Source organism: Schistocerca americana, chromosome 1, assembly GCF_021461395.2.
Source record: "Schistocerca americana isolate TAMUIC-IGC-003095 chromosome 1, iqSchAmer2.1, whole genome shotgun sequence".
Lineage (NCBI taxonomy): Eukaryota > Metazoa > Arthropoda > Insecta > Orthoptera > Acrididae > Schistocerca > Schistocerca americana.
This window is the reverse complement of record NC_060119.1, coordinates 419,861,150-419,873,884: the sequence shown is the minus strand read 5'-3', so window position 1 is coordinate 419,873,884 and position 12,735 is coordinate 419,861,150. Positions and strand designations below refer to the sequence as shown.

General features: G+C 40.6%; 1 protein-coding gene across 1 annotated transcript in view; it reads left to right on the top strand.

Annotated features, from left to right (window-relative positions):
* LOC124602362 (protein FAM161B-like) overlaps positions 1 to 12,735 on the top strand; it is a 167,244-nt gene that overhangs the window by 37,004 nt on the left and 117,505 nt on the right. Inside the window, exon 3 of the mRNA XM_047136317.1 lies at positions 6,580 to 6,807. Within this exon, the coding sequence (XP_046992273.1) occupies positions 6,580 to 6,807 (228 nt within the window). The remainder of the gene's footprint in view (positions 1 to 6,579; positions 6,808 to 12,735) is intronic.

Here is a 12,735-nt window from a genome sequence, read left to right as displayed (position 1 = left end):
GCCTCTACCAGCTGCACCCTGATACTCCGTGGTGTCACACACAGAAGATGGTCACAATTTCATGACCGTTAATCCATTTGTCATTCGTAAGGGTGCAGATGCCATTGCTGGTCGTGTGAAGTCATGTTCTCAGTTTCTTAATGGGACCTAGCTTTTGGAGACAGATAGTGCTTTTCAAGAACAGAAGCTGTTTAATGCAATACTTCTCCATGCTATCCTGTTAAAGTAGAGGCCCGTCACACTCTGACTCCCTCCCGTGGCGTCATATACACCTGGCTGATTAATGGCCTGACCGAGACCTAAATAACAGACTATCTCACGTACTAGAGATAAGGAATTAGTCCCAATCCGCACTCTGTTCATCACATTTGACCATGTGGTACTTCCATCAAAAATTAAGGCTGGCTATGAAGCTATCACTGTCAGACCATACATCCCAAATCCCACAAACTGCTGTAAATGTCAACACTACAACCACACCTGTGAATCTTGTGATAATGCAGCCAAATGCATAACCCGTGGCAGGCATGCTCATCGGGATGTGTGTCCACATCCTTCCCCTCACTGTATGAACTGCGAGGGTGATCAAGTTGCTTCCTCCTGTCACTGTCCAATCTGCCTCAATGAGAGAGCCATTCAGGAGATCTGGATGAAGGAAAAGGTTCCTACTCATTGCTCATAAAATGTTGGCTAGCCACAAACCTTGTACACAACCCTCTGGCAATTATAGTACAGTTCTCACTACACCTTGGCCTATGAAGGACATGGCTATGCAGACTGGTGACTTCCATTTAGTGCCACGGTTGTTAAATTGTCCAGCTCCTAGGTCACACACTCATCTTCACCTGCTATGGGTGCGTGCATGCCATACAACAAACCATTGCCCACACCAGTAATTAAAAAAAAAACAAGCTTCTCCTTCTTCACCTCAGCATTCTTCATCAACAGTGTCACCATGCGATATCCTCACCCAGCCAACCTCCTTTTCACAGGGACGCATCACCAACAACCAGTCTAGTGGCCAACCAAAGACGAATACCAACACCTCTTTCGAACTAATGGACCAGGATCCTCAAGCCTGTGTACCTAGTCATTGTCCACATTCAAATTCTGGCACTCAGCAGCCACTGCAGTGACTTTTCTCTTATTTGACCCACCTCCTGTCTGTCATCAGATATGGTTATTCTCCAGTGGAATATTCGTAGCATCAGATACAGTTTGGTTGAATTACAGCTCCTCTTGTGGTCCTACAGTCCAGTTGTTTTTTGACTCCAGGAAACAAAATTATGCCCTCAGGATCACTTTCACCTCCCACACTTCACTTCAGTCCATTTTGACCTTCCCACTGAAGCAGGTACCCCAGTTCATGGGGGAGTCATGGTGCTCATTCGAGACAACACCTATAGTACAGCATTTTCTTACACACCTAGCTTCAAGCTGTAGCTGCCCGTCTTTCACCTTCTCTCTTTGGAAAGTCTACTCAACTTCATCTTCCTCCTCCCTTTTTGCTGCTCAGTGACTTCAGTGCCCACCGTACCCTTTGGGGCTCTCTACGCTCCTGTCCAAGGGGCTCTCCTAGTAGATATCTTCAACCAGCTCAATCTAATATGTTTGAAAGCAAATACATCCACATTTCTGCGCAATTCCATGCAATCCTTTTCCCACTTGAACCTTTTGGTCTGTACTACTCAGCGTGTCGTCATCTTGAGTGGTCCGGTCTCTCCAACACACTTGAGTGACCATTTCCCCGGTGTTGTTTGTTTGCTAATGCCTAGTCAATTGTGCATCCAACCAACTGACAGCTTTGCAAAGGTGACTGGCAGCTCTACTTCTCACTGCCCACTTTTGATTTACACCATTTCCCCTGCATTGGTAACAAGGCAGAAAACCTCACAAATGCTGTCCTTACTGCTGTGAATGTACCATACCTCACCCCCCTTCCTTATCGTGATGTGCCCCTGTCCCCTGGTGGACTGACACATGCCGTGACTCAATCCGTGCACAGAGACAAGCTCTCCATGTTTTAAATGCCATCCTAAGATGGCAAACTGTATTCGTTATAAACAGCTACATGCGCCAGTGTTGCTGCATTTTCAGGGATAGCAAAACATCTAGTAGGCTTTATTTTCAAAGCTGTTGTAACAAAAGCTTAAATAACAATATTTTCTCTCTAGACTTGAAAAATAAACTCATACACACACTTATACTTCCAATTATTAATTACAGCAAAGCTATTCTGCAAGGCCTTTCTCAGGAAAACTCATGGCAATGGGAACTGATTATGAATGCAAGTGTTCATCATATCTGTGATGTGTAACTCTTTGATTGTATCTGACCATCATATGCACAGCTATCCTGGCTGCGTGCAGACAAGTGCAGAGATTTCCATACTCTCTGTGTTTTCAATTGTCTTACCAACTTACACTGTCCTCCATATATCTCCTTGACCTTAACGCTCTTGTCTGAACAACATGGCAGGAACATTCATTCCCATCAGAGCAAAATCCTTCCTGTCCTATTCCATTGTTCAGCCACTTTCTCAAAGTCTGTCTCAGTAGCAGGAATCCAACTCTGGAATAAGCTCCCGCATTATACTAGAGAACTGAGTAACGTCTACAGCTTCACAAGACAATTAATGACATATCTATAAGAGAACAATAATGACTGCTATTGTTACTGTTCCCACTTGTTACCCCTGTATATTCGTCTTTCCATCCAGATCTTCCTCATTCTCCAGCTCTTCTCTTAAGTATAATCTGCTGTAGACTCAACCAAAAAATCCTGCCCAACAGTTTGAAGAAAGCACAGGTGACACCCATCTACAGGAAGGGCAACAAAAGTGATCCATAAAACTATTGTGCAATATCCTTGACTTCAATTTGTTGTTGACTCTTAGAATATAATGAGATAGCTTGAACAGAATGACCTCCTTCAGGCCAAACAGCATCAATTTTGAAAACACTGATAATGTGAAATGCAACTTCACTTTTGTCATGTGACACCCTGAAAGCCATGGATCGAGGTAGTCAAGTAGGTGCTGTATTTCTCAATTTCCAAAAAGCATTTTACTCAGTACTACATCTGTACTTATTACCAGAAGTATGATTTTATGGGATAACAAATGAAATTTTTGACTGAATTGGGTATATTTTCTTTTTAGGGAGGATGCAGCATGTCATCTTGAATGAAGAGTCATTAACAACTGTGGAAGCAGTTTCAGGTGTGCTCTAGCTAAGTTTGTTAGGACCCTTGGTATTCATGTTGTATATTAATGACCTTGTGGACAGTATTAGATGTTTCACAAATCAGCAGTTATCTATAATGAAATGCTGTTTGGAAGAACCTGCACAAAATTTCAGTAACATCCTGATAAGATTTCAAAGTGGGGCAAAGGTTCACAATGTACTTTAAATCTTCAGATATGTTCACAAAATGAAAAAAAATGCAGTATCCAATGACTATTGTACCAGTGAGTCAGTTGGAATTGGTCAAATTATACAAACACCTTGGCGTAACACTGTGTAGGGATATCGAATGGAATGATCACATAGACTCAGTTGTAGGTAAAGCAGGTCGTCAGTCTACAAAGGAGATTGCTTACAAATCGCTCGTGCAACTCATTCTAGAATATGATTCAAGTATGTGGAACCTGCACTAAAATAGGGCCATGAATGCTCACAGGTTTGTTTGACCTGTGGGAGAGTGTAACAGAGACGATGAAGAAACTGAACTGAGATACACTTAATGATGGATGCAAACCATCATGAGAAAGGCTACTTACAAACTTTCAAGAACCAGCTGTAAATGATTACTCAAGGAGTCACAGCCCTCTGGATAAAGCTCTTGGAATCAAGAGGACAAGATTGGATTAATTACAATGCACAATGAGGCATTTAAACAGTCATTCTTCCTGCATTCCATACAGGAATGGAATAGTAAGAAGCTCTAATAACTGGTACAATGGGAGTTAACCTCTGCCACACACTCCACAGTGGTTTGGATACTGTGATGTAGATGCAGCCCTGTGGAAGACCCGAATGCAAGACCACTCCAATGCATCCACCCAAGCACATCCTATTCTAGCTCTATTACTGACATAGCTACCGTATAAGAGACAGAACCATCTGTGAAAGCTTCATGTCAAACATCAATTTTGCCGCAACCTCTGTACAGTCTTTTGTGTTGGCATGAGCACCAGTGAGCTGTCTAGCTGAAAGAATGGCTACTACAAAATTGTGACCAAGAACAAAGTTGAGCACCCAGTTTCAGAATATGTTGCTGAATACAACATACATGACTTCACTGGCTGCTTCACCACCTGTACTGTCTGGCTCCCCCCTTTGCCTCTCCCCAGTACCAGCTTAAATAAATGACAGCAAGAATTGTCCAGTCATCATTAAAACACATTGCTCAGTCCCATATTCATCCTAACCTCAGTGTATATTAGTCCTTGTCCTACGCTCACCTCCTCCTTATCCCCAGCCTTCCACTTCATCACTTCACTTTATTAATGTACATTCATGATTTTTTTCTTTTTGTCATCTCACTCTTACTTTTTTCTTCTCCTCTTCCCAACTCACTCCTCCATATCAGTGTGTGCCACACATTCCTGTACATGTCTGCAACAGCATGGAATCACCTAAACAACATTCCTGTGCTGTTCTATTGCTGTCTTTCCCTCTTGCCTATCACCTCCTATTCCTCCACTGCTCCCTTCCTCTTTATGTCTGCTTGCTACTGTCAGTCACTGTATCAACTACTCTCCCAAATCAGAGTGCAGTGACAGGGCAGAGTGATCGGCTGGGACAATGTGTGTGTGTGTGTGTGTGTGTGTTATTGGTAGTGTTAGATCTGGAGGAGGACATTGTGTGAAAGCTCGGCAGCATTTTCAAGGTTATTTGTGTGCTTATCAGCTACTCAGCTATAGAATGCAAGCTTCCTTTATTCCTTCCAATAATTGTATTTCACCCAGGACTTTCTCTATTGCACCCTGAGATTTTATTTTGCATGACAAAATTAATTTTTGTTTTTCTTGTATGTGTATTTCATAAATTTTGAATAAATATTATACTTGTGAACTTTGTGTCATATATTTTTATATCTTGCACATACTTTAAGTTTGTTATTTCCATATTGACCTGCCATTTCAGTGCTTATGGCCATTTAATCTGTTTTTACAACGGTATCATACACTGGCTGAAATGGAAAGCATTAAACCATGTACAGCTTGACCTAATAGTACCAAACTGACACTCTAGTATTTCCATGCCTGTGGGATATGTTGATTAAAATTTCATCATTATGTGAGCTTATTTTCAGGTTTGAGAAAGGTCGAGTAATTGACATTAAGGGTAGGAGGGCATCATACTGGCTGACCGTATAGACAGTTGACTGTAGTACTGTAACAGCAATATAAATGGTGGTGAGATAGACTCCAAACAACAGCGTGGCAAGAATAGTAGGCAAAGGTCCTATTAGAAAAATTACTCCATGCGGAGGTTGTCAGATTGTTCCACTAGTTCTGGTGAATAATCTGGGCGTAGGTTAAAGCGGAGTGTCACTCAGCTGTAGAGGACAGATTACTGGAAACTGAGTTGAGATCTCAAGTTGCCAAGTGCCATTTATTGTTGACATCATACCACAGATGACAGAGTCAACTGGGGCATTGAGTGACATTCTGTAATTTTCAGCATGAATCTAGTTTCTTGTTTGTGATGGTCAGATTGATACCAAATAAACAATCTGGAGTAAGGTCATAGGAAGCAGCGATTCTCAGGACCTATACCTCTCCAATTCCTGGGATCATAGTGTGGGGAGCTGATGGATATGGAACAGAACTGGTATGATAACTGTTGGAAGGAGGCTGATTCTTGCTAATAAGTGACATGAATGGTAAACTACACTGTGAACACCATTCATAACCAGGGTATCAAGTGACGTATTTCAGCAGGATAATACAAGACACAAAACTGCAGTACATAGCACAAAAACCTTGTGGAGTGTGCAGATCTTTGACTGGTTTGCCTGGTCTCCTAATTTGTCACCCATAAAGCATGCCTGGGATGTGATGGGAAAACATATACATTCATACATGGCATGTGCTTCAATAATTTCTCAAGATGATATTTTTATGCTGTTTGCTTCTGAATACAAGAGAGTATTCATGCCCTTGGGGATCGCACCTCACGCTGCTGTAGTGTAATGAAATGAAATGAAATGAAAGTTTAATCACCCATTAAGTGATGAACACCTCTATAATGTTTGATAAATATCAGACTTCTGCTTCATGTTGTAACAGTCTCTGTTTCTGTCAGTGTAATTATACTTCAAGTTCTCATATGCAGAGAAAGTTAATTTTTTATAGGTGTTGGTGTCCAAACGTGTACTCACGTGTTTGTGTACATATGTGTGTATGTGTGTGTGTGTGTGTGTGTGTGTGTGTGAGAGAGAGAGAGAGAGAGAGAGAGAGAGAGAGAGAGAGAGAGATCGATCCAAACTCTTTGTAGTAGATTCCGAATATCACCTCAATAAATTGGTATAAGATGATGATAAACAATTACATCCTTTTTTATTCCTTAGGAGGAAAAAGTTACGAAAACAGTTTATTGCAGAGCTTCAGTCACAAATGAAGCCATTCAGTTTTGTTGTAAGGGATGAAGAGCGTAAAAAACTAAGTTTCTTTCGTTCAACGCCTGACCTGAGTGCAACAGGGGAGAATAAATTCAAACCTTTTCGTGCAAAGCCAGTACCAAAGAACTTATTTGGCAGTCATGTGTACCAAAAAATGAGAGAAGATGAATTTTACAGGTAAAGAATACTTTCTTTATTTGTAGACAATCTGTGTCAGAAAAACTATTTTCTCCTCTTTAGTTAGTTCTACATTATTTTGTTAAAACTAGATATATGTGTAATTTTTTTCCTTTGTAAACTGGTGGTGATGGCACAGCAAGCTAATCAGGTGCTGATAATCTGTTATTGCCATTCCTTTTGTACTGTATGATCATCTTCATTGCCAGAAATGTTACACATTTAAGCACATAGTAAATTTAACAAAGGAGACTGAAACTCCAAAGCTATACTTACCGTTTAGGAATTGGAGTTCTCATCTCTATTCTGCTTTATGTTTTTGATTTTCGTGTCACCTTTCTCACATACGAGAAGTAAAAATAGTCTATTTTTTGTGTCCAGTCACAGATAATTTATTGAAAAAGAAAGTAGTTTTCCTGCATGAGGCTGTTTTATATTTTAAATAAAAACACATCCATAATATAAGATACTGTGTATACTGTTACAGTGACTAAACCCACATAGGGATTGCACATTTTTCATTCTATACACAAAACCTCACATTAGCAATTGTACAGTATAATGCCATTACATGTTGTCCTAGGGGTAAAATTAGCTAAACAGCAAAGGAACAGAATGCCTGTTTAAATATAATATAGTCTCACACAAGAAAAAGCTTCTTTCATGACAACAAGTGTCCTGTTCAATTTAGCTAGAATTTAAAATATTGTTTTGTGTCAGGCTGTCTCTTGTGGTGTTTATCAAGTATGACACTCCAAATGTGTGCATGAACATCGCATTTGCCATAGTCTTATCTAATGTGTAAGCAGTCATCATGGTAATACAAATTCACAGATCATTCATTTGAAAGCATGTTTGTAGCAAGTAATATTTATAATTCATTATAAGGCTTAAACTGACACTTATATAGGTTATTCCGGAGAAAGTATCCCATATGCATTAGATAGTGCTGGTAAAAATCTAGAACTAAGTTCTACAAACAAGTGTTAAAAAAGAACGTTTTTGATGTTGGTCATTTTGCTTGTGTTAATAATGTTATGTACTTAGCAATGTAGATGGTCTGTCTGTGTGACTGCATTGCTCATTTCTTATGAATTGTGTTTGCCTCTGTACTTAGTCCACTGATAGTGGTGGGGATGTCAGTCATAGCAGTTACTGTTGTCTCCTACATGAAGCATTGTGTATGTATTAAATTGAGGTTTTGCTGGAATCATGAAAAGAGTAGTGATTCTAAGCAGTGTGAAAATGTTTACACTGAGTTGAGTCAAACTATTCCAAACAGGAAATTGCACACAGGCATTCTTGTATAGTCTAGTCAATGGCATTAATTGACAAGCTGGTTTCATGTATGCTGAGCAACATCCACATTGTCACATTCCATCTGAAAAAGTTCTCAGTAGTTTATTCCAGCACCTTTCTGTCATGAATTTATTATAGAAAAGAGCAAAGGATCACAGGGACTTTATACAGTTCATGTACCATCCATAGTTAGTTAGTTACATGTTCCATAGATCATTTGTAATGATGTGGAATGAATTAGTTTGCAGGTACACATGATTAATGTTAACATTAATGAAGACATTATTTTTTAGTCCTACTCATGCCACCACTCTTAAATACTAGCTTCTCCCATCCCTCCTCCTCCCTTTTAAATAGAAATTCATCCCTGGAATGAAGTAAGTTGTCCATGACAAATTATTTTAGATTAGAGATAAACTCGATTTGCTACTGGGACATTCTACAGTATTGGGCAAATGATAAAAACTTTGTAGTGCTGTATGTTGAACTCTTTTTGAGCCACCGTAAGCTTTAATAATGGGTAATAAAGATCATGGTTTCTTCTAGTGTTGTATGTGTGGACTTCACAGAGTCAAACATGTAATATATATCAGGAGGTTGATTTGTTGTCTTCAATACTATCAACTGTATGAAGAGCAAAAGTACTAGAAGTTAAGTGTTTAGAGAAGCTCAGTAACATGCTTCTACCAGTTCAAGTTTCCATCAGTATGTACACCTAGGAATTTGGAGCATTCTATCCTATTTACTAGCTGGCCGCGCTTCAGTCCGGAATCACGGAGCTGCTACAGTTGCAGGTTCGAATCCTGCCTTGTGCATGGATGTGTGCGATGTCCTTAGGTTAGTTAGGTTTAATTAGTTCTAAGTCTAGGGGACTGATGACCTCAGATGTTAATCCCATAGTGCTTAGAGACATTTGAACCATTTGTCCTATTTACTGACTTGTTTCTGTGCTGCATCAGTTGTTGGTATGACTCTATTTTTTGAACAGAATTGAATATAGTGTATTTTGCAAAATTTAGGGATAGTCCACACTCAGAGAAGCCCTTAATTTTTTTGTAAAACATCATTAACAATCTCTTCTGTTGCTTTCCCTCTAATGAGATTTATTAAAGCACTAATGTCATCTACAAAAATTGCCAGTTCTGCATGTTGAATGTTAAGTGGAAGGTCATTCACATATATGAGAAACAGGAGTGGATCCAAAATTGAAACCTGTAGGACTCGTGTTGTGATTTCTCCACAGTCCCTAAAATTTCCTACCTTTCCAACATTGTCTGAATTACTCAGCATGGCTTTTTGTATTCTGTTTGTTAATTACAGTTCAAGCCAGTTATATGTAAAACATAAGTTGTTCCAACAACAATATTAGGAAAAGGATTGATTGCTACTCACCTAAAGATGACCCATTGAGTTGTAGACAGGCACAATGAAAATGCTGTTACACATTATAGTTTTCAGCCAAAGTCTTCTTCACCAAAGAGAACACACACACATACCATCACATGAGCAAGCACACCTCATGCACATATGACCGCTACCTCTGGCAGCTCTGACTGGAATGCGACTGTCACACGAATAGCAATCTGGAGTGGGGCAGATAAGGGGGAGGGATTGCAGGGTATGGGTAGGGGGAAGGAAGAGCACTATCTGGTGGGGCATCTCAATGGCTGCCAGGTGCAGCATCGGGAGGTGGGGTGTAAACACAGAGCAGAAAAAGATAGGAGCAGGGAAGGGGAAAGGGCAGGTTGGTGCATTCACAGAGTATGGCACATGTTGAGGTTGGGGGAGGTGAAAAAGGTGTATATGATAGGATAGTGGACAGAAACTGTTGGATGTAAGCTGTAGGGACAGTAGGTTACTGTAGGTTGAGGCTGGCATGATTTCAGCAGCAGAGAATGTGTTGTAAGGATAACTTCCATCTGCACAGTCAGAAAATCTGGTGGCGGAGGGGAGGATTCAGATGGCCTGGGTTGTGAAACAGCCATTGAAATGAAGCATGTTGTGTTTAGCTGCATTTTGTGCCCCTGATGTGTTCTGCTTTGCTCTTGACAACAATTTGGCAATGGCTGTTCATGCTGGTGGACAGTGGTTTGGGAGTCATCCCAATATAAAAAGCTTGGCAATGGCAGCTATGCTAAATAGCTGCTTTCATAGATGGCCCAGCCTTTGCTCGGGCAAGATAAGTCTGTGACAGGACTGGATTAGGAGGTTTGGGTAGATCTTGCACCCAGGTCTTCCACAGGGATATGACCCTGAGCCAATTGGTTGGGATTGTGAGTGGCATAGGGATAGACTAGTATGGATGCCCTTCATTTCAGGGCATGATGCTATTCCAGTGTGAGGTGGTATTTGGTGACAAATTGGGCACTCACCTGCAGCTGGCTGGTGGGGGGATTGGAGGTGTGTGGGGAAATGGCACAGGAAATCTCTTTGTGGGCTAGACCTGGGGGATAGTGTCTGTCTGTGAAGGCCTTGGTGAGACTTTCAGTATACTGACAAATGAAGTTCTTGTAACTGCAGATACTCTGTTCCCAGATGGCCACACTGTACGGAAGGGATTTTTTGGTGTGGAAGGGATGGCAGCTGCTGAAATGCAGGTACTTTTGGTGGTTGGCTGGTTTAATGTGGACGGAGGTGTGGACGGAACCATCAGAGAAGAGAAGATCAACATCCAGGAAGGTGGCTTGCCGGTTTTAGGAGGAATAGGTGATGAAGGGGATGGGAGGGACGGTGTTAAGGTTATGAAGGAATGAGGATAGGGTGTCTTGGCCCTGAGTTCAGATCATAGAGATGTCTTCAGTGAACCTGAACCAGACCAGGGGTTTGAGGTTTTGAAAGGCTAGGAAGGTTTCCTCTAAATGGCCCGTAAAAAGGTTGACATAGGAGGGTGTGATGTGGGTGCTCATGGCTGTGCCACAGATTTGTTTGTATATCTTTCCTTCAAAGGAATAGTAGTTATACATTAGTATAAAGTTTGGTAGTCAAGATTGTAACATGATGTACACAATCAAATGCCTTGGAAAGATCACAAAAAATACCAACTGCCGTATTTTATTATTTAAGGGTTTTGATATTGGCGAGTGAATGTGTAAACAGCATTCTCAGTTGAGTAAACCTTCAGGAATCCAACCTGTGATATGCTAAGGAAATTGTTTGTGCTTAAATAGGAGACTGTTCTTGAGTACATTACTTTTTCAAATATTTTAGAAAAGGTGTCAGTAAGAAAACTGGATGATAATTATTAAAGTCTTCCTTGTCACATTTCTTATAAAGAGGCTTATAATTATATATTTTAACCTGCCTGGAAAAATCCCCTGTGCTATTGATGCATGACTAGGGACCAGAATAATTCACATTTTGCAATAAATGTGAGTATAGTAGATGCTATTTCATAATGAGTTGTATCCAGAGAAACTATTTTATCAGAGATAGTTTGAAATAGCTTTGTTTTCTGCATATAAATATTGAAACTGTGACCAATTTTCAGATACTGGTATTACGTATCATCTGACAGAGCCCAGTTTGGAAGCATAATGTGCGTAAGAATGTGTTTGCAAAATAAAAAGTGCATGAATGCAGTTCTTGATATTATGTACGTGACACTCTGATGCCATGCTAATTGTAGGAGGTTGAATGGTCTGGTGCAGATATACATGACATAATGCAACACACGACATAATGCAACATCGTACTCAGCCATGAGACTTACGATTTTAGTAGAAAGAAACACTTTTGTTTGTTTGTTAGCTATAGTTCAATAGTTGGTATAAATGGATGTAGAGTCTTGTACCGTAAGGATGCAAGGAAGAGTCTGTTGTTACGGGTGACCAGTATCCTCTTTCTACAACACAAATGCACATGTGGATTAACATGGTTCTTTATTTACATGAACAGATAGCTGCTACTTAACTTTAATAGAGTTCATGTGTGGTGGTACAAGCTCATCAGTAATAGTCCTCTTGCAGACAATATCGATACTCTTGCTATTACACTAATCTGGTCGCTATTTACTGTCGTAACCTGCAATGTGAACTGACAGATGTCAACTGGAGTATGAATCAGTGAGTCAGTGACTGAGTCACTTTGGTCAGCGGCAGCACACTAAATACATGCTGTGGAGAGGGTGTTGGAAGTGTGTTGCTTGTGGTGTCTCTCTGGCCTCTCTCATGACAGGTGTGCTTGATCCTGCACCCACTGTCAATCTTCGTGCTACATCTTTACCGAATGATGTGCTGGCGACACCTTATGCCAGCATGGTGGACACTTTTAACTTGGCAGTTTTACATGATGGGTGATTTAAAGTGTGATTGTGTTGAATTACTGCAAGAGGTCAGGGCAGAGCTACCTTGTGAACAGTACTCTGCCAACCTCAAGTACCAATTGTGCAATAGCCATTCCTGAATGCTTTGTGTGTCCATTGCTCATTGTTTTCTTTTCTTATTTTGAAAAGAGTGAAATGACTAATCCTGGTCCATCAAGGATTCCAACTGTGACCCTCACAATACCAGAATAGATTGGCAATCCCTATGGCAATGTGTCAGTTCCGCATTTCGCTGCTGCCTTGCAAGAGGGAGGCAGGGCATGTTTCCCTGGACTGTTCCTCTCCCCTCTTGCAGTCAGAATTCTAGT